The sequence below is a fragment of the Bos javanicus genome, chromosome 4 (assembly GCF_032452875.1).
Source record: "Bos javanicus breed banteng chromosome 4, ARS-OSU_banteng_1.0, whole genome shotgun sequence".
Taxonomy (NCBI): Eukaryota; Metazoa; Chordata; class Mammalia; order Artiodactyla; family Bovidae; genus Bos; species Bos javanicus.
In genome coordinates, this window is record NC_083871.1 from 44,572,960 (window position 1) to 44,600,262 (window position 27,303).

Consider the following 27,303-nt stretch of genomic DNA (forward strand, 5'->3'; position numbering starts at 1 on the left):
ACCAAAGTTTTTATTTTCATTTGTTATATAATTCTTTTCAAATGTGCATATCATTTAGATGAATGGTACTGGTGATGGTGACTTTGAAAATTTCTATCCTATAACAAGTCAGTGATTAAAAGTCTAGAGAGACTCATGGGTATATCATGGGTAGTTATGTCAGTTGGATGGTTACGGGAGTTACTGTATTTACATACGGCATTTATGGGGTTGGTATTTAACAGGCTGAACCACTAGAGGAAAGGTTCTTGAACTGTGTCCCCGGTCAACCTAAAAGGTTCTGCAGACATATTTCATGAGTGCTAAAGGAAGCGGGGAAGGAGAGGCTGCCAGGAGAATATATGATGCATGAAACACTGTTCACCTTGAATAGTTCTGGTTTTACTTTTATCTTGAATCTTGGGGCTTCACCTTCAATTTCACTTAAAAGATTTTGTTCTGTTTTCTTTCCAAAAAATATTGTAAAATCATTGCCTCCACATTGCATATCCCTTTTGGGGCTCAGTCAGAAAAATAAAACTAAAATAGATGCACAACAGTTCTAATTTGGTATGATATTTCCAACTTTAAACATTTAAATACCTGAGAATGTTGGTGGGCTTGATGTGGAAAATGCAATCAGAAATTCCGAAGAAATTTCTCTTTAGTGTGCCTTGTAAAGTAGCCATTCAGTAGTGTGATTATTTTGGTAGAGGGCTTTCCTAATTACTGTATACATCTATTCCTTTGAAAGTCTATGGCCATACCACCCTGAACAAGTCTGATCTCGGAAGCTAAGCAGGGTCGGACCTGGTTAGTATGTGGATGGGAAAATAGCATGGCTACCCGTGTGTCAGTGTGCCCAGAGTTAGCAAGGAATATCAAGAAGAATAACAGGCTTCCTGCTTTCAAAGTTCCTAAAGCTACTATAGATTAGCTTTTGTTTAAAAAAAAAAAAGGAAAAAAAAAGTGGCATGTGGTAAAAGCGTATGCAGAGAAGTTACAGCAACAGAAGTGTCCCCACTTTGTCAGGAAGTGCCATGCTTTAAGAAGGTGGAATCTGAACTGTCCTGGGGGGAAAATGGGTAGAATTCTAAAGCACTGAAATGTGGAGGAGAGCAGTCCCAGGCTGGGTAGAAGATGAACAAAAGCAGGCTGGAAAACCAGGAGCTAGTTAGGAAAACAATGATACATCTAATTTGACGGAGCTTAAGGTATGTAGCAGAGAACAGTTAAAAAAACAAAATAAAAAAGGAAGAAATGGTGGATGAGACTGTAGAGGGATGTGACTATAAGTTCACAGAAGTAATATTTGATCTTTATGTTAAAGCAGGAAAAAACTCACAATCTAAGTATCTACAGAATCCCCCTGCCACCTATTGACTGGTTTTGTGTCTGAATCTGGGGTGATGTTGGGACACTGGGTGGGGAGGAAAGCTGGAAGGAACTCTGAAGACTAAAATAATGAAGTGGCCAAAGATATCAAGGGAAAGATGGGTGTAGATACGAAGAGGAAAACCCAGCTGGGGATGGGAAAAAAAAAGTTCCTGGAGGAGATCTTAAAGAGGAAATAATAGGGGTATATGTGGTGGGGAGAGGCTTCTGCTATGATGAGGAATTTTAGCAAGTTTTGCCATATGACACGCGGTGGAGCTCCCTCCTATCTCCCTGAAGGAACCTTCAGTGTACTCACATCACTTTCTGTGGCTTTCTGGGACAGATCTGTGTTTCCTTTGGCTGTGCTGATGGGTTTTAGGGTGGGGGAGAGGCGGCTCGATTGAGTTCAGTTCACAGACTGTCTGCACAGAGCATGGGGGCTTTCCCCGGTGCCTTGAGGGACTGGGGCCCAGTGCTGGCGGGGACAGGAGAGGCGAGTGGAAAGAACTGCGGACCTTCACCTCTGCATCCTTCGCCTCTACACCCACCATATCCAACTCTGTCTTACATATTGTGCTTCCGTGTAAGATTTTTTTTAACTGGGAAGCAAGTAATAAAAGCAGTTTAAAAGGAGGGTGAAAATCACAATGGTAGGCAGTTTGAGGTGCCTCTGAAGATGAGAAATGTACTGTTGGTGTAAAGTGAGGCTCAGGAATTGAAAGTGTATGACTAGTAAATGCAGAGCAGGAAATCTGACCCATTTTTCCACTCCCTGCCTCCCCCAGCCACCGTGCCCCACCAATCAGAGATTTTCTTTCCAAACCATTCAAATTTAAGATAGTTTGAGCCTGTCCATTCTTCGATGTAGACAGCAAAATTCCCGTCTTCTTAATCTGTGGTTCAATATTTGGTAATTCTTGTACCCACTTCACTCATGTCTCTGATGCCACCCAGGTATACCTATTTTCCCACACCTAGGTGTACATGGGCTGGGAATATGTAAAGAGCATTTGCCTCGGAAGGTAAGTCCAGAGGTTCTGGGCTTGGCATGCGGTTGTAAGCTTGCTGTCATCTCCTTTCTGTTTCCTCTTATATCAGCATACATGCTAGGTAGAATAAAGGTTAAAATATGATGACTCAAACTATCAATATACTAAGAGAAAACACAGGAAATAATTTATGATAACAGAGTACCAAAGGTCTTCTTAAGTATGGCATAAAATCTTGAAGTTGTAAAAGAAAAAGTCAATAAATTTAAGCACACATAAAATAAATTTTCACGTGGAGAAAAATCATCTTAAGCAAACTCAAAAGAAATCCAAAATCAGAGAATAAGATTTGTGCAATGCGTATTATGCACAAAGGCCTATTTTCTTTGTGTATAAAGAGTTTCTATGAGTCTCTAAGAAAAAAACTACACTCAAAAAAATCGGAAAAAAAAAAAAAAGCTCTGAACAAAATTTACCACAGAAAGAAACAAACAAAAAAACCAAAGTACAAATAGGTCTTTGTATTAACCAGCTTCTGTATATTTGATGCTTTAACATCTGCCCTACATGCCTATGCCAGATACGCCTTGTTCTGATAATATGCCCGAGTCACCTTGCCTCCCTCATCGTCCTCCTCTCCGGCATTGACAGGAGTCTTCCTCCTTGGAGGAAGACAACTTGTCAAATGGAAACCAACTAATCCAGAGTCCACACCCTCACCAATCTCCTTTACTGGGCTCATGTGCTCAGGTCACTGTACAACTGTCCTAATCATCCCAATGTCAGGTGCCAGACAACACAGGCCATCGCCTATGCCCCAGAGTCTGCTGAAATTATTCACACCAGCCAGTCCTAAGCTGCTTATTCCAAATCACCCGTTCCTTCCTAGGGAAACCACAATAAAAGCTCTTATGTACTGCTCCTCCCTCTCCTCTGCCTCCTGATCAACCTGGTGCTTCCCCATGTGGCCCCCCCATGTTATGGCATGCCCCCCATTGTTTTTAGAAACTGTGAGTAATAAACTATTGTTTCAATGACAATTGTCTCCTGACCTTTTGGCCTTCCTATACCTCACATTTTGTATTAATACATCTAATTTATTTATGTATTGGCCATGCCCCAAAATTGTAGGTTCTCAGTTTCCCAACCAGGGGCTGAACACAGGTCACAGCAGTGAATGCACTGAATACTAAACACTAGATCACTAGGGAACTTACAATACACTATATTTTAAAACAGTCTTAAATCTATGAAAAGAAACTCAATTCATTTAAAGATAAATGTAAATGAAGACTATGATGATATAACCTTGTCTCTCATCAGAGTGACAAAGGCTGAAAAGTCACACAGTCACACTGCTGAGTAAAGATACATTTATTGTTGAGGGGAACATAAATTATTACAGCCTTTATGGAGAGCATCTTGGCAGTAAAAAAAAAATTTTTTTTTAATACATGAACTCATGATCTGGCAATTCTACTTCAAAAGAATTGAAAGTAGGATCTCAAGGAAATAGTTGGACACCATGTTCATTGCATTATATTCATAATATCCAAGAAGTGGAAGGAACCCAAATGTCCACTGACAGATAAATGTATAAATAAAATATGGCATTTTGGGTTGGCCAAACAAGTCTTTTGTGTTTTTCATAAGATGTTATTAAAAACCTGAATGAACTTTTTGGCCAATCCAGTATAAATGGAACATTATTCAGTCTTAAAAAGGAGGGAAATTCAGTCACATGTTACGACATGAATGCACCTTGAAGACAGTATGCTTAGTAAAATAAGCCAGTCACAAAAGACAAATTCTGTAAAATATAAGGTATCTAGCATAGGTAGCACAGGGGTAAAAGAATCTGTCTGCCAATGCACGAGACACAAGAGCCGCAGGTTTGATCCCTGGGTTGGGAAGATGCCCTGGAGAAGGAATTGACAACCCACTCCAGTTTTCTTGCCTGGAAAATCCATGGACAGAGGAGCCTGGCAGGCTATAGTCCATGGAGTCGCAAAGAGTCGGACACAACTGAGCAACTGAGCACACACGCATGGACGAGTAGTTAAATTCATGGAAACAGAAAGCAGAATGTGGTTGCCAGGATCTGGGAGGAGGGGCAAATGAGAAAGTGTCGCTTGATACAGAGTTTCAGCTTTGCAAAATGAAAAATTCTGGAAATTGGTTGTACAACACTGTGAATATACTTAGCACTACTGAACTGTACATATAAAAATGGTCAATATGGTAGGTCTACTTTTCCACAGTTAAAATTTTTTTTAAACGAACAAACCCATTGATCCAGCAATCCCACTATTAGAAATTTGTCCTGTGATTATTTCAATGTGAAATGATGTACACATGAGGTTATTGACTCTATCATTATAACACCAGAGGATAGAAATAATCCAAATTAATCCAAATTTTATAATGGAAATTGGTTATATTATGCTCCATCCATGCACTGAAATACTATGCAAACATTAAAAAGAATATAACAATTGTATATATGTGTATAAAAAAGGAAGTATGAATATTATGCTACCACTTACTTGTTTGTGCAGATTTCTGCAAGGCTCTCTAGGAGACTGTGAATGATGGTTGCCTCTGGGGAAGGGGACAGCAGACTGGAATGGGTGGCAGACTGGCTTAATTTTCACTGTGTACTATTCTGCATCTTTGAATTTTGTACTACATCATATTTTTTGTATTAAAAATGGTTTAAAAGAGAAAGATACTAATCTCATGGTTAAAATCTTTAATACCTGGCTCTCTAGTACTCTATTCTTTAATTTCCTGGCTTCTGACTCACTGGCTTCTCTCTCACTACTTAACTGCTGAGACCTGGCTTCTATCTCACTGCTTAATTGCTGAGATCCTGATCTTGTTTGCCTAATGAAAACTGTAATAATTACCTCGTTTTAGTGGGCTTTTCTGGTGTTCACTACTGCTGTGTGTGTGTCTGTGTTAGTCACTCAGTCATGTCTGACTCTTTGCAACTCCATGGGCTGTAGCCTCCCAGGCTCCTCTGTCCATGGAATTCTCCAGGCATGAATACTGGAATGGGAAGCCATTCCCTTCTCCAGGAGATCTTCCCAACCCAGGGATCAAACCCCGGTCTCCTGCATTGCAGGCAGAGTCACTAGGGAAGCCCTCACTACCGCTGACTAATTTACTAATGTTTTCTGTAAGTCCAGTTGCTGAATAGCCAAATTCCCAATCATACACCTCTCAGCTTTATTCCCCAAAAAGTCTACCCGACGGACAAAAGTACCATCTCCCCACCCACCTATATAAAATAGATTTTAATCAAAAAGGGCATTATTTGTTTTAATCCTTAAGCTTTCATCTTTAACGCCTAATATATTCAAATAGTTTGTGGATTTTTAAAGGTCCTTTTATCACAAGATGCACATACTCTATTGAGAACTACAAACTTGATGATCGAAAGCCAGCTTCCTCTCTCAAGAGCTGTCTTTCTCTGAGGAGAAAACAATACACTAAGTATTTCTCCTAATCATTATTTTAAAAAGCAACATCTGTTCACAGTGACAAAAAAAGAGCATCTGAATTTACATTATTGTTTTACATATTTAAATCAACTTGCTACAAAATAGCTAAAGAATCAATGAAAAATAGATAATCAAAACTTTGTTAAATATATAATTAAAATAAACACACAGGCAAGCATGCACACACAGACTAGGGTCTTGTGTCAGTAAGGGAATCAAAAAAGGAAATCAAAGAACGTAAGCCAAACAGATGAAGGAACAGATGAACTGCAGAGGGTACAGCGCTCACTGCCATGTTTTCCTCTGGCTCTGAGGCCTGAGTCCGCCATGTGGTGGATGCTCAGGAAAGATTTTCAGAACGATTAAAGGGAGATAATCTTTCATGTGGGCTTCCCTGGTGGCTCAGATGGTAAAGAATCTGCCCACAATGTGGGAGACCTAGGTTCAATCCCTGGATCAGGAAGATTTCCTGAAGAAGGGAATGGCTACCCACTCCCATATTCTTGCCTGGAGAATTCCAAGGACAGAGAAGCCGGGCAGGCTACAGCCCATGGGGTCACAAAGAGTTGGACGTGACTGAGCAATTAACACACACACAACCTCACTTACAGGAGGCAGAGGAACTGCCAATTCCTTTCGGTTCCCAACTTTTAACATTTTCTAACTCCTACTTGCCACTGATCACATGTTCAGTCAGTTCAGTCACTCAGTCGTGTCCGACTCTTTGCGACCCTGTGAATCGCAGCACGCCAGGCCTCCCTGTCTATCACCAACTCCTGGAGCTTACTCAAACTCATGTCCATCAAGTCAGTGATGCCATCCAGCCATCTCATCCTCTGTCCTCCCCTTCTCCTCCTGCCCCCAATCCCCCCCAGCATCAGGGTCTTTTACAATGAGTCAACTCTTCGCATGAGGTGGCCAAAGTATTGGAGTTTCAGCTTTAGCATCAGTCCTTCCAGTGAACACCCAGGACTGATCTCCACCCAGGTTGGATCTCCTTGCAGTCCAAGGGACTCTCAAGAGTCTTCTCCAACACCACAGTTCAAAAGCGTCAATTATTCGGTGCTCAGCTTTCTTCACAGTCCAACTCTCACATCCATACATGACTACTGAAAAAACCATAGCCTTGACTAGATGGACCTTTGTTGGCAAAGTAATGTCTCTGCTTTTGAATATGCTGTCTAGGTTGGTCATAACTTTCCTTCCAAGGAGTAAATGTCTTTTAATTTCATGGCTGTAGTCACCATCTGCAGTGATTTTGGAGCCCAGAAAAGTAAAGTCTGACACTGCTTCCACTGTTTCCCCATCTATATGCCATGAAGTGATGGGACCAGATGCCATGATCTTCGTTTTCTGAATGTTGAGCTTTAAGCCAACTTTTTCACTCACCTCTTTCACATCATCGAAAAAGTAAGAGACTTCCAGAAAAACATCTATATTCTGCTTTATTGACTATGCCAAAGCCTTTGACTGTGTGGATCACAATAAACTGTGGAAAATTCTGAAAGAGATGGGAATACCCGACCACCTGACCTGCCTCTTGAGAAACCTGTATGCAGGTCAGGAAGCAACAGTTAGAACTGGACATGGAACAACAGACTGGTTCCAAATAGGAAAAGGAGTATGTCAGGCTGTATATTGTCACCCTGCTTATTTAACTTATATGCAGAATACATCATGAGAAATGCTGGGCTGGAAGATGCACAAGCTGGAATCAAGATTGCCAGGAGAAATATCAATAACCTCAGATCACATGTTCAGATAGCAGGAAAAAAAATACCATTTTTTTAAACCACACCCCAGATTCATGTCCAGAATCATTTTTGAAGGTGCCAAGGGTGAGGATACCCTAACATGGGACCTTCTTTTATCTTTCCCTGATACAGTTTTTACTGATTGAATTGGGGGTGTTAATCACTTTGCAAAGTGGAATATGGCTTCTATTCCCATAATCCTAATGTAAATTTCCAATCTTTATAGATAGACACAAGCCATGTTAATACCCCAAATGTTTAGTGTATTCCAAACATGATCCATGATCTTCTTCCATACTATAAAGATTTTAAAATTTCCATCTTGCTCTTAAAGTAAAAAACAAAACACTTTATGGGGAAAATGGAACCTATCTGTATTGTTTAATAAATTATTAGTCTGTTTAAAGTTTCTTGACAGTCAAACAAAATCCTGAAGAGTTATTCTTGCAAGCCTACCTAGATATCTGAAGGAAAAGTAAAAAGATTCCAAAAACCATAAGACTTATAGAAACACTTTTAAAAGAAATTTATAGTGCTTTTTTTTTTTAGTGCATATCCTCTAAGTACAACTTTTAGTGAGGTGTGATAACTAAGAAAGGATAGGGAAACCAAAGAGAAATATTTAAATGGAGAGTTAAAATATTTATCTTTATTTTTTCTTTTAATATACCGTTTACTTTAAAAGTAAATTTGTAAAATCCTAAAATAGCAGTGTTTAAAAAATGTGTGACTGTCAAGTGAAGCACGGCAGGTGAAATGTGCATCGGGGTTGGAGACAGGAGACTAGGTTGCATGCCTGGCTCTGTATCTACCTCGCAGTGCAAAGCAGGGCAAGCCGCAGTCTTTCAGAACCTTTTAAGTGGAAATAATGATATCTGAAACTTCTTTATGGAATTATTATGAAAATTAAATCACATACTTGAAACTGCCTTGTCTGTAAGCTTTACATTTTCTTCTTTGTAACTCGTTACTTAATTAGCTCATGTATGAAAGAAGTAGAAAACATTATCTTAAGAAACTCATCAGTAACTCAGAGATCCAACGTTGAAAGTGAAGGAAGCTTTAGTAGCATCAGAAAATTCACCAGTATTTTCAGAAGTTTATAAAGTTCTTATTTAAAATTCCAAAATTTATTTAATCTGTTACCAGCCTTATGAGATCAAAGTGAATACAAAATAAGAAAGTGCCTTTTGAACATGTGAAAGAGGTCATTTTAAAGGTAGGAAATTAGGTAAATGATAATAACATCTGTTTTATAAATATGCAGTGGTAGACTATGCTGTTAAATATACATAAGAAGCAATTTGCATTCTTTTCAGAAAAGCCATCTGACTACCAAGAACCTGCTATGTCTGTGTCTTCAGTCAAGGGCCTTCCCTGGTACGCTTAAGACTTACATATTGGACACTTCCTTCTGACCGTTGCTTATTCTGAATTTTCTGTCACTTACAATACCATGATCCAGCCGCTTTCCTAAATCACAAAAATAAACGTCAATTTAGACTCCTTTCCCTTATTCAATCCATATCCATTCAGTTAATTTAGCATTTTGTACTTCCTTACTACCTCTCCTATAAGTATTCTCTCCTTTCCATGGCCACTGCTTGGTTCGGTATCCACATCTTATCTTGATCACTGAAATGGCATTCTGGTTGGTGAGATGGTAGGAATGTAAAACAGAAAAATTTAATGGATATTTAAGAGAGAAAACCAACTGACAGAATACAGGAGGAAAATTAGGTTTGGGAGGAAAATAACAAATTTAATTCAGAACATGTTTAGTTGGAGGTAACTTGGGATCATCCAGATGAAGATATTCCAAGTATGTGCATATATCAGTATGCGCAAAGCTTAAGATAGAAGAGTGGGTTCATAGTGGACACCATGGATTTGGACGAAATATTCTCTCTCATGTCCTCCTGCTTCTGAAAAGCCTTTTCCAGATCATCTCAACCAACAGTGTTTGTTTCTTCCATTTAGTTGTGATCACACGGTTTGGACCTTTAGGTTCTCAGCCATGCCTTTTGCTGATGTTTACCACCACAAGTTTCCCAAATTAAGCTTCTAAAGAATTGCATATTGTATGTGCGCTCAGTGTGTCCGATTCTTTGCAACCCTATGGCCTGTAACCCGCCAGGCTCCTATGTCCATGGGATTTTCCTGGCAAGAATACTGGAGTGGGTTGCCATTTCTTCCTCCAGGGGATTAGTACCCTTTAAAATACTTTATGCCTATGAATGTCCATGACATCTAGCATTGTGCAGCACATGGGAGTTTCTCAAAAGAGAGGAGGAGCTAAAGGGATAAATTTGAGTAAATTTTAGTAGCTTTAATAACAGTGGTAATAAATATTTCCTAACACAGAGCCTGGCACATAGTGGGCACTGAATTAATATCTGTTAAAAAGATTAAGATTTAACATCTCTCACTGCAATTCAAAAACTTGCTATCTCAATTCTTTTCCAATTGGACATGCAACTAAAACTTGATCACAGATATATTTATTACACATTTTTAAGGAGTCCAACAGTTGATAGTTTTATATAGAATCTGTTTCAGTGAAAAGGTCACTTATCAACAAGCCTAATCCATCGTAATCTACACATCCACAATACTTGCATACCCTACACTCTAACAGAATTTTGTATTATATACAGATTCACACTTTTACTTCCCTAGTGTTTTCCTCCAGTGTTCACACTCCCCCTTGTGTCTCCCAAATGCTCTGTGCTACTTTTTCTCTATCCCTTGGTTAAATCAGGTCAAAGACTTAACAATGTTTGGCATAAAAATTATTTTTAGGAAATGAAAGGAGTTGCTGACTAGTTCTGATGAAAAGCAAAAGAGCCAAAAGGCTCAGGCAAGATACACTCATGTTTTGGTTTTGGCTCTTGGCATTCAGACAAGAATGATTTTATGATTTCCAACACTTGGAAAAGTTCAATATCTGACACACTGACATTTGACAACCAAGTTGACCCTTAGAAATCAGTGCTACTTTACATAACCACGTACAGATTAAAAGTAGAAATTTTGACTTGGGGAATACCATGAAAGCTATCACTTAAATTTAAGCCTGAATGTGCAACAGACATGATGCTTTGAATAAAGAGATACACACTATTTGTTAACAATATTTTGCAATACTATGGAGAAGGCAATGGCACCCCACTCCAGTACTCTTGCCTGGAAAATCCCACGGACTGAGGACCCTGGTGGGCTGCAGTCCATGGAGTCGCTAAGAGTCAGACACGACTGAGCGACTTCACTTTCACTTTTCACTTTCATGCATTGGAGAAGGAAATGGCAACCCACTCTGGTGTTCTTGCCTGGAGAATCCCAGGGACGGGGGAGCCTGCTGGGCTGCCGTCTATGGGGTTGCACAGAGTCGGACACGACTGAAGTGACTTAGCATACAATACTAAATATTTACTACTTATCTCTGTGCAAGATCTAGAGCCAGGTGCTGTTTAACACATGGTCCTCACCATAGTGTCAGAGGAGGACAATTGCTTATAGCTCATCAGGGTGTGTATCTTGGTACAGTCTTTTCAGAAAGTCATTTGAAAGTATTTCCCAGCATCAGTGAGTCAGTGCTTCCCAACAGGTGGCCAAAGTATTGGAGCTTCAGCTTCAGCATCAGTCCTTCCAGTAAATATTCAGGGTTGATTTCCTTTAGGATTTATTGGTTTGATCTCCTTGCTGTCCAAGGGACTCTCAAGAGTCTTCTCCAACACCAATTGGAAAGCATCAATTCTTCGGTGCTCTCCCTTCTTTATGGTCCAACTCTCACATCTGTACATGATTACTAGAAGAACCTTAGCTTTGACTGTACAGACCTTTGTCAGCCAAGTGATGTCTCTGTTTTTTAATATGCTGCCTAGGTTTATCATAGCTTTTCTTCCAAGGAACAAGCATCTTTTAATTTCATGGCTACAGTCACCGTTTGCAGTGATTCTGGAGCCCAAGAAAATATAATCTTCCACTGTTTCAACTTTTTCCCCCATCTATTTGCCTTGAAATGATGGGACTGAATGGCATGATCTTAGTTTTTTGAATGTTGAGTTTTAAGCCAGCTTTTTCACTCTCTGCTTTCACTCTCAACAAGAGGCCCTTTAGTTCCTCTTCGCTTCCTGTTATTAGAGTGCTATTTCTCCCGGCAATCTTAATTCCAGTCTGTGATTCATCCAGCCTGGCATTTTGCATGATGTACTATGTATGTAAGTTAAATAAGCAGGGTGACAATATACAGCTTTGATGTAATCCTTTCCCAATTTTAAGCCAGTCTGTTGTTCCACATTAAGTTCTAACTGTTGCTTCTTGGCCTGCATACAGGTTTCTCAGGACAGGAAAGTTGGTCTGGTATCCCCATCCCTTTCAGAATTTCCCCCACTTTGTTGTGATCTACACAGTCAAAGGCTTTAGCATAATCAATGAAGCAGAAGTAGATGTTTTTCGGGAATTCCCTTGCTTTCTCTGTGATCCAACAGATGTTCACAATTTGATCTCTGGTTTTTCTACCTTTTCTAAATCAGCTTGTACATCTGGAACTTCTTGGTTTACATACTGCTGAAGTCTTGCTTGAATGATTTTGAGCATTACCTTGCTGGCATGTGAAATGAGCACGACTGTACAGTAGTTTGAGCATTCTTTGGCATTGCCCTTCTTTGGGATTGGAATGAAAACTGATCTTTTCCAGTCATGTGGCCACTGCTGAGTTTTCCAAATTTGCTGACAAATTGAGTGCAGCACTTTAACAGCATCATCTTTTAGGATTTGAAATAGTTCAGCTGGAATGTCATCACCTCTAGTATCTTTGATGCTTCCTAAAGCCCACTTGACTTTACATGCTAGGATGTCTGGCTCTAGGTGAGTGACTACATCATCATGGTTATCTGGGTCATTAAGACCTTTTTTATACAGTTCTGTGTATTCTTGTCAACTCTTCTTAATCTCTTCTGCTTCTGTTAGGTCCTTGCCATTTCTGTCCTTCATTGTGCCCATCTTTGCATGAAATGTTCCCTTGGAATCTATAATTTTCTTGAAGAGATCTCTAGTCTTTCCCATTCTATTGTTTTCCTCTATTCCTTTGCATTGTTCGTTTAGGAAAGCTTTACCTCTCCTTGCTATTCTTTGGAACTCTGCATTGAGTTGGGTATATCATTCCCTTTCTCCTTTGTCTTTCACTTCTTTTCTCAGCTATTTGTAAGGCTTCCTCAGACAACCACTTTGCCTTCTTGCATTTCTTTTTCTTGGGGATGGTTTTGATCACTGCCTCCTGTACAGTGTTACAAACCTCCATCCATAGTTCTTCAGGCACTCTCTACCAGATCTAATCCCTTGAATCTATTCATCACCTTCACTGTATAATCATAAGGGATTTGATTTAGTTCATGCCTGAATGGCTGGGTGGTTTTCCATACTTCCTTCAACTGAGGCCTGAATTTTGCAATAAGGAGTTCATGATCTGAGACACAGTCAGCCCCAGGTCTTGTTTTTGCTGACTGTATAGAGCTTCTCCATCTTCAGCTGCCAAGAACATAATCAATCTGATTTCAGTACTGCCTTTTTGGTGATGTCCATGTGTATAGTTGTCTCTTGGGTTGTTGGAAAAGGGTGTTTGCTATAACCTGCATGTTCTCTTGACAAAAATCTGTTAGCCTTTGCCCTGCTTCATTTTGTACTCCCAAGGCCAAACTTGCCTGTTACTCCAGGTAACTCTTGACTTCCTACTTTTGCATTCCAATCTCCTATGATGAAAAAGACATGTTTTTTTGGTGTCCTTGTATGTCTCATAGTACTGGTCAACTTCAGCTTCTTCTGTTTAGTGGTTGGGGCATAGATTTTGATTACTGTGATGCTGAATGGTTTGCCTTGGAAATGAACCAAGATAATTCTGTTGTTTTTGAGATTGCACCCAAGTACTGCATTCTGGACTCTTGTTGGCTTTGAGGGCTGCTCCATTTCTTCTAAGGGATTCTTGCCACAGTAGTAGATATTTGAAGATATCAATTAAAGTTGAATATAAGCCTAAATTATGACACAGGAACCCCAGTCCTAGGTATACACCCAAGATAAATGACTTCATAAGTATAAAGCATGCACAAGAATGATCATGGTACTATGATTCCATTCATATGATTTTTTAAAAGAGGCAAAACTAATATGTAGTGATAAGTCAGAATAGTGGCTAACTTCGGTGGGAGCAATGACTTGGAAGAGTTTCAAGGGACACTACTGAGTTGCAGGAAATATATTTTCATGTCAGTGTAAATATGGCATGAATGAAGAAGAGATAAATTCAAGAAATAGTTAATGGAGATATTTAACCCTCAAGCTAATAAAGAGAACACAGGAGGAGAATTAGGATCGGGAGAATAATGAATTTAGTGCTGAACATGTTGGTTAATGGCATATGTAAAAAAGTGCTATACCCTGAGTATTTGTGTTTACCGAATATATGTTACACCTTAACAAAAATTTTTTTAAATAAAAGTTTTCAACAGGACAAGAGAAGTCTGTAGAGTGTCAGTCCTCATCATTAGGCAGCCATGGCAGGGTTGAGGAGCAGGTGTCTAGAATTAACCCACACAATCCATTGATGTGACTTCATTCCCAAGCACCACTTTGAACATTAATCCCAAAGAGTGGATTTAACACAATGTAGTCCCTGCCCTGTTAAGTCTTACTGTTTAATGTGATCATAATATCAGTGAGGAATTAAATCTGCTATGCAAAATACTGCATGATGAGAAGATATTCAGTAAATATCTGTTAATGATCCTGTACCAAGTGAAAGGTACAGCCTACAAATGCCATAAGAATTGACAGGTTGCAGAAAATACTGTGCGCTGGCTGCTCAGATACAGTTTCTTGAAAGATGTGGGAACTAAGCCAGATTCTAAAAGGTTGGGAACCGAGGCAGGTTTGCAAGGGGTGGCCTCTGCAAGTGTTTGATCTGATTTCTTTTTAGTGGGAGTACCATAGTCTTTCAAGAGGCAACATAAGTAGGAGGATTATGGACAGCCATGACCTTGCATCATGCTTTGTGAATATGTTGCTAGTTTACTAGCCATCTAAATATGGGAGACTCCATACTAAGAGGAGTAACATAAACAGAAGATCATGAGGGCTATGTGAACTATTAGATTGCAAAAGTAGTTTGGGCCCAAATCGCAGAGTGCCATGACTGCGGAACACATTCTGTGTGCAATGTTAGATGAGAGCATGATATCCATGCTTTACAATTAAGTAGCACTGGGCCAATTGTATGGCTAGCATTAGCAACAATAAATGCGTCAGCAGCTTCTGGTTCTTTCTGTGAGATGCCAAGCATCTGGATCTTTAGAATTGGATTTCTGACTGCTTTCTTTCAGAACTTTTGTTATTCTGCAGATTCAACTTCTGTTTGGACAACTGAAGGAGGAAGGCTTATATATAATAGGTTAAAAAATTATAAGACTTGGGAATCTTAGACTTGTGAATCTTAGAAAATAAAGCTAGATGCCAATAGGAATAACCTCAAGGGTGTTTATTATGGAAGTAAAGTTGTTTTAAGCCAATAATTCACTATGCAAGACTTTTGCTGGCTGAAAAAAAAAAAAAAAGAGTTCTCAGGCAGTAAAATCATTGGTGTAAATACTACCCAAAACAGCTGGACAGTTCTTTGACCTTATAATCAAAGGTATCCACTATATCAGGGTGGGGGGGGGGACCATACCCAATGATTAATAGCTATAATTTGTGCATACATGAGTATTAACAGATTCTTGAAATATTTAATGAATCGTTACCTTGAAGAGCAATATTCAGGAGAAGTTGTCCTAAGTTCTCCTTTGATGTTACAAAGCAAACATTTCCTGTTTATTTATCTGTGGCTTACAAAATTTGACTATAATTTTTATTGTTAGCATAACCTTTGGTAGAATTCCATGGTGGCTCAGATGGTTAAGCGTCTGTCTACAATGTGGGAGATCTGGGTTTGATCCCTGGGTCGGGAAGATCCCCTGGAGAAGGAAATGGCAATCCACTCCAGTACTATTGCCTGGAAAATCCCATGGACAGAGGAGCCTGGTAGGCTTCAGTCCATGAGGTCACAAAGAGTCGGACACAACTGAGCAACTTCACTTTCACTTTCACTTTGGTAGAAATAAACTGTTCCCTTATTTGATAGAATTATTAGGAATAGTGGTATGAAAGTAGAAATACTATTTCAAAGTTAGACATATGATGGATTTTAGAAGAAATAGAGAACCCTGATCATTTGAAAACATGAATAATAGAGGTATAAACTCATCATTATAAATATATAAAGATATAGATAGAAATATATATAAATTTGCATAGAATAAATATATTTATGTGCCTATTTCCTATCTCTAAGAGTACTTAGAAGCAATGATAGTCCAGTAGCAGTGAACACATCCAGCACTGAGATCTTAGTTTTCAAATATCATTCTCCTCTGAAAAGGGAACTAAAAATCCTTTGAGAAATGGCTGATCCTAGAGTTGGAGCAACGGGGAAGCCAATGGCACCCCACTCCAGTACTCTTGCCTGGAAAAATCCCATGGATGGAGCCTGGAAGACTGCAGTCCATGGGGTCGCTGAGGATCGGACACGACTGAGCGACTTCACTTTCACTTTTCACTTTCATGCATTGGAGAAGGAAATGGCAACCCATTCCAGTGTTCTTGCCTGAAGAATCCCAGGGACGGGGGAGCCTGGTGGGCTGCCATCTATGGGGTCACACAGAGTCGGACACGATTGAAGTGACTTAGCAGTAGCAGCAGCAGAGTTGGAGCAAAGAAAATGCAAGCTGAACGTGCAATATATTCTTATGACAGAAAGTTAAGAAGTACATAAAGAATCTTAGGAACACGTCAAAAGGGTAAGTGAGCCTTCTTGAAAGAGTTACACTGACCAAATCTGGGACAATTGAAGTATCAAAATGAATAATGGCAATGATGGATTATAACTCACTGAGTAGAATAAGAACTCATAAGTTCACCCTGATGGGTGATGGATGGATTGATAGATACAGGAAAGAAGAGAACATTCTACCTTACAGTAGGATGCCGACTAATAATTGTAGAAGAAATGATGGAATAAGAAACTTGCCATTTTGCAGCCATCATAGTAATAATTAATTTGGGGAAGAATCATCAGAGATGTAAAACTAGTAGGTGAAAATTTTAGCAGAGCAGGATACTTAAATGGAGGCGATGTAATCCCAGCTAAGCTTCTTCAAATCCTAAAAGATGACACTGTTGAAGTGCTGCACTCAGTATGTCAGTAAATTTGGAAAACTCTGCAGTGACCACAGGACTGGAAAAGATCACTTTTCATTCCAATCCCAAAGAGGGGTAATACCAAAGAATGTTCAAACTAGCATACAGTTGTACTCATTTCACATGCTAGCAAAGTAAAGCTCAAAATCCTTCTAACTAGGCTTCAGCAGTATGTTAACTGAAAACTTCCAGATGTACAGACTGGGTTTAGAAAGGGCAGAATAACCAGAGATCAAATTGCAAACATCTGCTGGGTCATAGGAAAAGCAAGGAAATTCCAGAAAAAAAAATCTGCTTCTTTGACTATGCTAAAGCCTTTGACTGTGAGGATCACAACAAATGGTGGGAAATTCTGAAAGGGATGGGAATACCAGACCTGTCTCCTGAGAAACCTGTATGCAGGTTAAGAAGCAACAATTAGAACCAGACATGGAACAACTAACTGACTGATTCCAAATTGAGAAAGGAGTACAACAAGTCTGTATATTGTCACTCTGCTTATTTAACTTATATGCAGAGTACATTATGTGAAATGTTGGGCTGAAAGAATCACAAGCTGCAATCAAGATTGCCAGGAGAAATATCAACAACCTTAGATAGGCAGATGATATCACTCTAATGGCAGAAAGTGAAAAGGAACTAAGGAGCCTCTTGATGAAAGTGAAAGAAGAGAGTGAAATGGCTGGCTTAAAACTTGACATTTAAAAAATAAAGATTGTAGCATCTGGTCCCATCACTTCATGGCAAATAGATGGGGAAAAATCAAAACAGTGACAGATTTTCTTATCTTGGGCTCCAAAATCACTGCAGACAGTGACTCAGCCATGAAATTAAGTGTGCCTGCTCCTTGGAAGAACAGCAGATTAAAAGGCAGAGATAACACTTTGCTGACAGAGGTTTATACAGTCAAAACTATGGTTTTTCCAGTAGTCATGTATGGATGTGAGAGTTGGACCATAAAGAAAGCTGAGTGCCAAAGAATTGATGCTTTCGAATTATGATGCTAGAGAAGACTCTTGAGAGTCTCTTGGACTACAGAGAGATCAAACCATTCGATCTCAGTCCTGAATATTCATTGGAAGGACTGATGTTGAAGTTCCAATACTTTGGCCACCTGATGGGAAGAGCCAACTCACTGGAAAAGACCCTGATGCTGGGAATGATTGAAGGCAAAAGGAGAAAAGGGCAGCGGAGGATGAGATGGTTGGATAGTATTACCAACTCAATGGACATGAATTTGAACAAACTCCAGGAGATAGTGAAGGGCAGGGAAGCCTGGTGTGCTGCAGTCCATGGGGTTGCAAAGAGTTGGACACGACTTAGTGACTGAATGACAACAAAGAGGATACGTAAATAGCCTCAGATTATCTCCCCATAGGGCCTTATTAATTTCGAGAAGAAAAACGTAACTTTATAGAAAAGAAAGCTAGAAGTCACCACCTTAACCAAGTGATAAAAGCTGAAAACATGAGTAATGGAACAAACTGACATCAGGTGTTCGTGATACGTCGTTTATATGTATATGTAAAACAAAATTTCAACAATATTCAAAACATTTACACCAACAAAATATTTGGGTGGGGATTTACTTTTGCTTCTGGTTTTAAGTAAACTCTGATTTTACCCAAAGATTTTTTTAGCTTATTATTACTATCAAATTTCTTAGATGTTTTATTCAGTTATATTCATGTAAATTTAGGAGTCCAGAATTCATATGCCCTCTAAGCTCTTTTCTCAAGTACAGCTCTCAAAATTGACAAGTTGCTATGTGGTCAGTTACTGTTAAAGAAAACAGTCTCCTCATTTTGGGGTATTTCCTAAATGTTCATCTTATTTTTTTAAAAAATCAGAAAAAAATGTAACAAAAATCATATTTCCTGCTTTGCTTCTCTGCTAATAGAAAACAGTATATTTCAGTGCCCTTCTGAAGTAACTACATTTACTAAATGTATATTCTGTCTATCATTATAAGATAAAACCTTTTATCTTCATTTTATTGAAGTAGTCTATCCAATAATGAAAGAAATCTCTCTTAATTAATTTACCAACAGACAGAATGTACTTAAGTAGTTGCATGTATGTAAAGATTTATTATGCCTTCAAAGTATCCGAGCCTACACTACTGCATTAGTCCAGGATTATGTGATAGGCTTTCAGAAGAGAAGGTGGGGACTACTTTAAAGAGCTTGAAACAGTATGTATCACATACAGATTACATATGATAAATTATTTTGATGATGATATTAACTTCATCTGAATTTTTAAGTAGGTAAGGAGGCAAGTCTCATTGTAGTAATTTATAAAGGGAGTAATAAATAAATATATATGTACCTCATGCAGACAAATGAAAGCTGGAGTTGTAGATAAATCAACAAATCGCTCATCTTGGATGTTAATTGTGGGTGCAGTGGCATAAATGGGGTCCTCTTGCGCCTTTCCACCTTTCTCCTCTTCCTCTTCTTGGTCTGTGTCTGTGGTACTGTCTTCCATTTTTCACAATTCTAAAATAAAATCATTCCATATTTAGCTATTTATGGATATTTTCAGTTATAAAGTAAAATTAATGGAGGATAGGATAATAAAAGCAATTAGAGTAATCTGTTCAATGAAATTCTAGGTCAGGAAACTTAGCTGCAATCACATTACTATAAAAGGCTGCTTTGTTGCAAAGATGCTCTCCATTGATACACTCAAAGCAATACTTCCGATTTTAAAGAGTAGATTATTTCACTAACTGGAAAAAATAATTAGTAACTAGAATTTAGGTTCCATGAAGGCAGAAAATAAACCTAATTTTGTTCACTGAGTATTGTAGTAGGCACTCAATTACTATTCATTGATTGGATTAATAAACAGAACCTTTATCCTTAAAATATAGCACAAAGTTAATTCAAATTACTTTTGGAAACATAAAAAACAACAGCCTGTGGCGCCCCACTCTGCCTTGGGCATGCACGTGTGCACAAGGCCTCCGGGCTAATTGCCCGATACCCACACTGCCTGCTGCTGCCACTGCGCAGGCCTGTGTGCTTGTGCACCCTGACGCAGGCCGGTCTCTGTGCTCGTATGCATATGCTCAGCTCTTCCATCGGACTCCACTTACAAAACATAAGCTCAAAATAAAATTACTAGGTATTTCAAGCTGGTGACACCAGAACGTTAAGCCAAGTACTGGCCCCTCCAAAAGTGGGTCATTTTATCACCGCACAGGTCACACATCCTTGAAACCAGCCCTGATTATTGACCATTGATTTCCTCATGTAGTCAAGTGGACCTAGAGTCCTTTCTAAAATGACCCCTATGTTGGCTAGCAAGGTTTCTATTGGTTCGCTTTGGTGGCATTGGGATGGCCGCTCCTCTGAGAGCTGGTAAGAGGCCTCCATTGCATAGAAGAATGCCAATCTAATCTGCTCTTTTGATCTCCGCATATGTGAATTTTCACTCGACAGATGAGCATACCTGCTTTCTTCTCTTACTAGACAGGATCACTTCAACTGTCATAATTTCTTTTTGCTTTCATTTTTTAAAATTTTTATGCAATTTTTAAAAGTTACTCTCCATTTTCACTTATTACAAAATACTGGTTATATTCCTCATGTTGTATGATACATCCTTGAGCCTATGTTACACCCAACAGTTTGTACTTCCCTGCTGGTAATCACTAGTTTGTCTATATGTTTATGAGTCTGTTTCTTTTATATTATATTCACTAGTTTGTTGCAGTTTTTAGATTCCACATATAAGTGATATCATACGGTATTTATCTTTTTTGTTTGACTTATTTCACTTAGTGTAATGCCCTCCAAGTCCATCCATGTTGCTGCAAATGGCAAAATTTCATTCTTTTTTTATGACTGAGTAGTATTCCATTGAGTAGTATTCTGCATCTTCTTCATCCATTCATCTGTTGATGGACATTTAGGTTGTTTCCATATCTTGGCTGTTGTAAGTAGTGCTGCAGTGAACACTGGGGTGCATGTATTTTTTTGAATTCGTGTTTTTTCAGATATTTACCAAGGAATGGAATTGCTGGGTCACATGGTAGTTCTATTTTTAGTTTTTTGAGGAAGCCCCCATTCTGTTCTCCACAGTGACTGCACCAATTTACATTCCCGTCAACAGTGTAGGAGGGTTCCCCTTTTTTCCACGTCAATGGCAGATTATGTTGCTTGTGGTCTTTTTGATGTTAGCCATTCGGACAAGTGAGGTGATATCTCATTATAGTTTTGATTTGCATTTCCCTGATGATTAGCAATGTTGAGCATCTTTTCATGTGCATTTTGGGTGGCCATCTGCATTTCCTCTTTGGTAAAATGTGTTTTCAGGTCTTCTGCCCATTTTTTGATTGATTGTTTTATTTGATGTTGAGTTGTATGAGATATTTATATATGTTGGATATTAATCCCTTATTGGTCATATCACTTGGAAATATTTTCTCCCATACAGTAGGCTGTCTTTTTATTTTGTTGATGGTTTTCTTTGCTGCACAAAAGCTTTAGGTTTAATTAGGTTCCATTTGTTTATATTTGCCTTTATTTCCTTTACTTTAGGAGAGGATCCAAAAATATATTGCTGCTTTATGTCAAAGAGTATTCTGCCTATGTAATTTTAAGGTTTTGTTGAGCGCGTATTGCCTATTATGTCTATGTTATCCCTACTCTGATCATACGGCTCCTCCTTCCTTTAATATGGAAAATATGTTCTAAAATATGAATCTAGATGGCACGGCGGGCTCTGATTCCTGAATTTATTAAAGTGGTCACAGGCATATCACTGATTGATTGTTTTCTCCTCTCTAAAATGGAAGTGATAGTAACTAATTTTTCTGTTTCATAAAGAAAATGCATATTAGATGTGATAATGCCTCTGGACTTGTAGCTTCCACTCTACCATCTCCACTTTTCTGCCACAGCCATAAATTGCACATGCACTTGCCTTCCTCCTCTTGCTACAAAAACCCTTCACAGTTGTAGCACGCACTTCCATCATGAAGCACCGAATGTCTGGTTGTTTTTCTTTAGGTGATATTAATAGTAATTGAGATTGTTTGGACTGCCCCTCCTTTAACACACACATTTTTAATGCCATAATACAGTTTAAAAAAAAACAGTACCTGTTATTATTAAGGTATCACAACCTTAATCAGTTTATTGTTTAAGTCTTCAGGGAACTGGAAATGGCTTGATGACATATCTGCTGCTGCTGCTGCTGCTAAGTCGCTTCAGTTGTGTCCAACTCTGTGCGACCCCAGAGGTGGCAGCCCACCAGGCTCCCCGTCCCTGGGATTCTCCAGGCAAGAACACTGGAGTGTTTAGATATTTGTGTTAATAAGCTAAAATATGTACGTTCAATCATTTCATGGATGAAAAATGTTTAGGGCTTTCCCAGCAAAACATTTTCTTCAGAACATCAGGTCATAACTGTTATTTTCAGCTTTTTCTTTTAGCCTTTTCTTTAAGAAATATATCAAACATAACCATAGTAACTTCAACAAATAACAATTCGAGTAATTTTGTTTTATCTAAACCCTTTCATTTTCCCTCTCCACTCTCATATTATTTTGAAGCAAAACCTAGACAGCTAGACTTAATAATATATACTGAAGAACTCCCTAAATATCTCTGTATATTTGTAGAGATAGTTCTCATTTCATTTCACAGGTGCAAGGCACCCCTTTGCATAGGTATGCCACAAGCTATTCAAATAATCCCTTATTTATAAATATATGGAATGTTTCCAGTTTTATGCCATTACAGTTTTGCAAAGTAAAGTACACCAATTTATTTAAAAGTATATTTTCAAGGCTCTTGGAATCTTTATAATCCAGATGGCATTAACCTGAAAACAGAAGCTCAGGCTATCTTCTCAGAGCATGGCACCTTTAAATATGGTACAGCTTACCTGGGCAACGAAAGAAGATGTCATGCTGAATTTGCACAAATTCCTGAGTCTGTTGATGTTTTCAGGCTCTACTATCTTGAAAATATTTTAAATATTTTACGGCAGGTAAGACATTTTACATAGGAAAGCAACTGCTACCGCTGCTGCTGCTAAGTCGCTTCAGTCGTGTCCGACTCTGTGCGACCCCATAGACGGCAGCCCACCAGGCTCCCCCATCCCTGGGATTCTCCAGGCAAAAACACTGGAGTGGGTTGCCATTTCCTCCTCCAATTCATGAAAGTGAAAAGTGAAATCGAAGTCTCTCAGTCGTGTCCGACCCTCAGCGACCCCATGGACTGCAGCCTTCCAGGCTCCTCCGTCCATGGGATTTGCCAGGCAAGAGTGCTTGAGTGGGGTGCCATGGCCTTCTCCTTAGGAAAGCAACTAAAGGACACTAATGGAATTCTGACAGACATTATCAGACAAACTTCAACCTTTAGAAAAGAAAGGGAGAGTAAGAAAGTTAAAAAACACAATAGAGGCAAATGCAAAAGTCTCATGTGAATTAAATATAAAACACTAGTAAATCTAGTTAAATATAGAGACTGAAAGGCTTTAAGTAGATACCAAAGTTTAACAGACAAAAAAAATTCAAGGATTAGTTAATATAGCAAAGCCCATTGTACTAATATTATCATGCTGCAGTCAATATGAATTAAAAGCCATAAATAAAACAACAATATATACTCATAGGCCACAATGATATAAACAAGAGAATATTTATAAAACGTCTAAATGCCTGGTGTAAGAACTACATAGCTATCAAGCATAGTGATTCTAGAGCCATATATCTCCATAATACCTAAATCAATTACGCAAACATTTATTGAGTCATTTTATGAAAATCAAGAGTCTACAAAGATGCAAGTGATTTACAATCTAAAGAGGGAGGAATGCAGGGAAATAATTTCTATGTCATACAAGATAAGGTACAATCAGTCAGTTCAATTGCTCAGTCATGTCCGATTCTCTGCGACCCCATGGACTGCAACATGCCAGGCTTCCCTGTCCATCACCAAATCCCGGAGCTTGCTTAGACTCATGTCCATCGAGTTGGTGATACATCCAACCATCTCAGCCTCTGTCATCCTCGTCTCCTCCTGCTGTCAATCTTGCCCAGCATCAGGGTATTTTCCAGTGAGTCAGTTCCTCGCATCAGGTGGCCAAAGTATTGGAGCTTCAGCTTCAACATCAGTCCTTACAATGAATATTCAAGACTGATTTCCTTTAGGATTGACTGACTTGATCTCCTTGCCATCCAAGGGACTCTCAAGAGTCTCCTCCAGCACCATAGTTTGAAAGCATCAGTTCTTTGGCACTCAGCTTTCTTTATGGTTCAACTCTCACGTGCATACATGACTACTGGAAAAACCATAGCTTTGACTATATGGACCTTTGTCAGTAAAGTAATGTCTCTGCTTTTTTAATATGCTGTCTAGGTTTGTCGTAGCTTTTCTTTCAAGGAGCAAGTGTCTTTTAATTTCATGGCTGCAATGACCATCTGCAGTGATTTTGGAGCCCCCAAAAATAAAGTCCGCCACTGTTTGCATTGTTTCCCCATCTATTTGCCATGAAGTGATGGGATCAGATGCCATGATCTTCATTTTTTGAATGTTGAATTTTAAGCCAACTTTTTCAACTCCTGTTTCACTTTCATCAAGAGACTGTTTAGTTCCTCTTTGCTTTCTGCCATAAGTGTGGTGTCAGCTGTATATCTGAGGTTATTGCTATTTCTCCTGGCAACCTTGATTCTAGCTTGTGATTCATCCAGTCCAACATTTCACATGATGTACTCTGCATATAAGTTAAATAAGCAGGGTGACAATATACAGCCTTGACGTACTCCTTTTCCTATTTGGAACCAGTCTGTTATTCCATGTCCAGTTCTAACTGTTCCTTCTTGATCTGCATACAGATTTCTCAGGAGGCAGGTAAGGTGGTCTAGTATTCCCATCTATTTAAGAATTTTCCAGTTTGTTGTAATCCACACAATCATAGATTTTAGTGTAGTCCATGAAGATAAAATAAACCTAAATAAAAAGCAGTTTTCTTAGAAATGTAGGTAAGGCTTAAAAAGAAACTTGTATCCTAGAATTTAGATTTTAATCTGTATGTATTGGGAGCCATTACATTTTTTGCAGAGAAGTGTTATCTGAATTTGTAAAGATGTTGCTGGCAGTGAGAAGAATGGTCTGGAAAGGGTGTGAATTTGGAGGCAAGGAGACAATTTAGAGGCTTTGAGCCAGTCCCTGTGCTATGGGTAGCAGATGGATGCCATAGTGAGCAAAACCAGACAAGTCCCTGACCTCAGGGAGGTTCACAGACTGGTGAGCAAGATGGCAATTAATCACAGAATCACAGAGATAAATATAAAAATTATGAGTAACTGAAGGAGATGCTGTGAAAGCATGGATGCAGAAGCAGGGTTATGGGGCAACTACATGTTCCCAGTGAGTGCCATTCGCAGGGAAAGGTCTGCAGGGAAGCAACCCTGACTGGAAGGTGAGGTACTGAGAGCAGTACCAAGGCAGCACCATGCTAAATTGTAGGAGTCCAGAGGAGAGAGACTGTGGCTGTATGAAGGGAAAGGACACGTACTGAGCTTTGACACAGAAAAACAAAAGGCCGCTAAAGGAGGAAAGAAGAAAAGAAAAAGCTTTAGTCCCATTGCAGAAGAACACTCAACTCCTCTATTATTCACACTTCACCTCGGGGCTAAAAGACAGAGCCAAAATAGGAAGCTTCCCAGAGAATAATTAAGCAATACACATTGCAGGGCATGCCTTGTTTTGTAAGATACACCACTACTTCCTCTTCCCTAAAACTAAAGAGGTGATCATTTTGTCTTGATTTTGCACTGTTCAGGAAATTTGTCTTGACATTTACAAGAAACACATGCAAAAAACTGAAAACCCTGCACACCAGAGAATGGGCAGGATACACAAATGATATGACTTTGAAGGTAAAATGGCAATGCTTGTTTCAAAGTAGATGTAGCAGGAAACCACCGTATTGCCTTTTGATATCACTAGTCACTAACGGGCACACATTTTGCTTATCTTAGAATAGTGAGGTGTACTGTAAAGTCAAACTAGTATTTCTTTGCCCCACACAGAACCTGGGCATTATTTTTCATAATTTAGCATTTTTAATTGCCCTGGAAACATAATCACATGCTCCTTTCCCCATCACCCACTGCTATAAAAGGTTAGTTACATAAACATTTCTATAGTAATTCAGAGCTAGACCCCTTGGCGGACGGGAAAAGTCTGGGACACCTAATTTTTTGTTGTTTCAGTTTCCTATATTTATTAAAAAACATAAAAATGTCAAAACGGGGTTAAAAAACTCTGGTATATTTAAAGTTGTAGGGCAAGTGCCTCTCAATCCTGTCAGTGTATCTCTGTGATTACACGTGTATGCTCTTTTGAAGGTAACGTTAAAGTCTACACTGAAGGCTTTTCTTTCTGAGAGGCCTCTGGTCCACAGTGTGACAGGCTCAGAATACTGGGCAGCCAACGCAACACACAGCCTGCAGTCACCTCGGATCCAATTTACTCAACAATAACAACAAGATCATTATCAGATATTAAGACATTGGCAGTCTTAAATGCAACAGATACAATTATTGAACTTATTCATGTCTAGGTACTTTATTCTATGTACAATTATATAATATCCTTTAGTACCATGCAAAGACAAGATTATACTTGAAACTTTTTTTTATTAATAACGTATAGATACAGATTTCATGTCATGTTTTTAAGAAGAGGGAATAGAAAAGCTTTGTCATTCAAAGACCCAACAAATCAAACCACAGCTTCTTTCTGTTCCTAAAAAAAAAAAAAAATGAGACAGAAAAAGAGTCACTCAAAAAAGAATCTTGAAAAAAACCCCACAAAAAGCCATTCTTGTACAGAAAAAAATAAATAAAACCACTGCAGTCAGTAGCAGAGAAGGCAATGGCACCCCACTCCAGTATGCTTGCCTGGAAAATCCCATGGTCAGAGGAACCTGGTAGGCTGCAGTCCATGGGGCTGCTAAGAGTTGGACACGACTGAAGCGACTTCACAGCAGCAGCAGCAGCAGCAGTCAGTAGATAAAATCTGGTTCATAATCAAAGTGTTAAACTAACAATGTTGCTTGGACATCCTTTAATTAAAAACATTTCATACACTTAAAACTCTTGAGAGGAAGCTCCAAGTGCATATCTAAACTTTAAAGTAAATGTTCGCAGTATTAGAGAGTTGTCTTAAATGATAATATATGTATGTGTAATCAATGAGGAGGGCTTCCCAGATAGCTCAGTGGTAAAGAATCTGCCGGTCAATGCAGGAAACATGGGTTTGATATCTGGGTCTGGAAGATCCCCTGGAGAAGGAAATGGCAACTTACTCCAGGATTCTTGCCTGGGAAATCCCATGGACAGAGGAACCTGGCGAGCTACAGTCCATGGGGTTGCAAAAGTCG

At 39.0% G+C, this 27,303-nt stretch overlaps 1 protein-coding gene across 2 annotated transcripts in view; it reads right to left on the reverse strand.

The window, feature by feature from the left end:
* CCDC146 (coiled-coil domain containing 146) overlaps positions 1–27,303 on the reverse strand; it is a 141,385-nt gene that overhangs the window by 98,738 nt on the left and 15,344 nt on the right. The window contains exons 1-2 of one of the 2 annotated variants that reach the window (XM_061413863.1): positions 22,795–23,004; positions 19,225–19,394 (exon numbers count right to left, since the gene is read on the reverse strand). In XM_061413863.1, the coding sequence (XP_061269847.1) occupies positions 19,225–19,383 (159 nt within the window). In that variant the 5' untranslated portion in view covers positions 19,384–19,394; positions 22,795–23,004. Of the gene's footprint in view, positions 1–19,224; positions 19,395–22,794; positions 23,005–27,303 lie in introns of those variants that run through there. The other variant, XM_061413862.1, reaches the window with a different exon arrangement.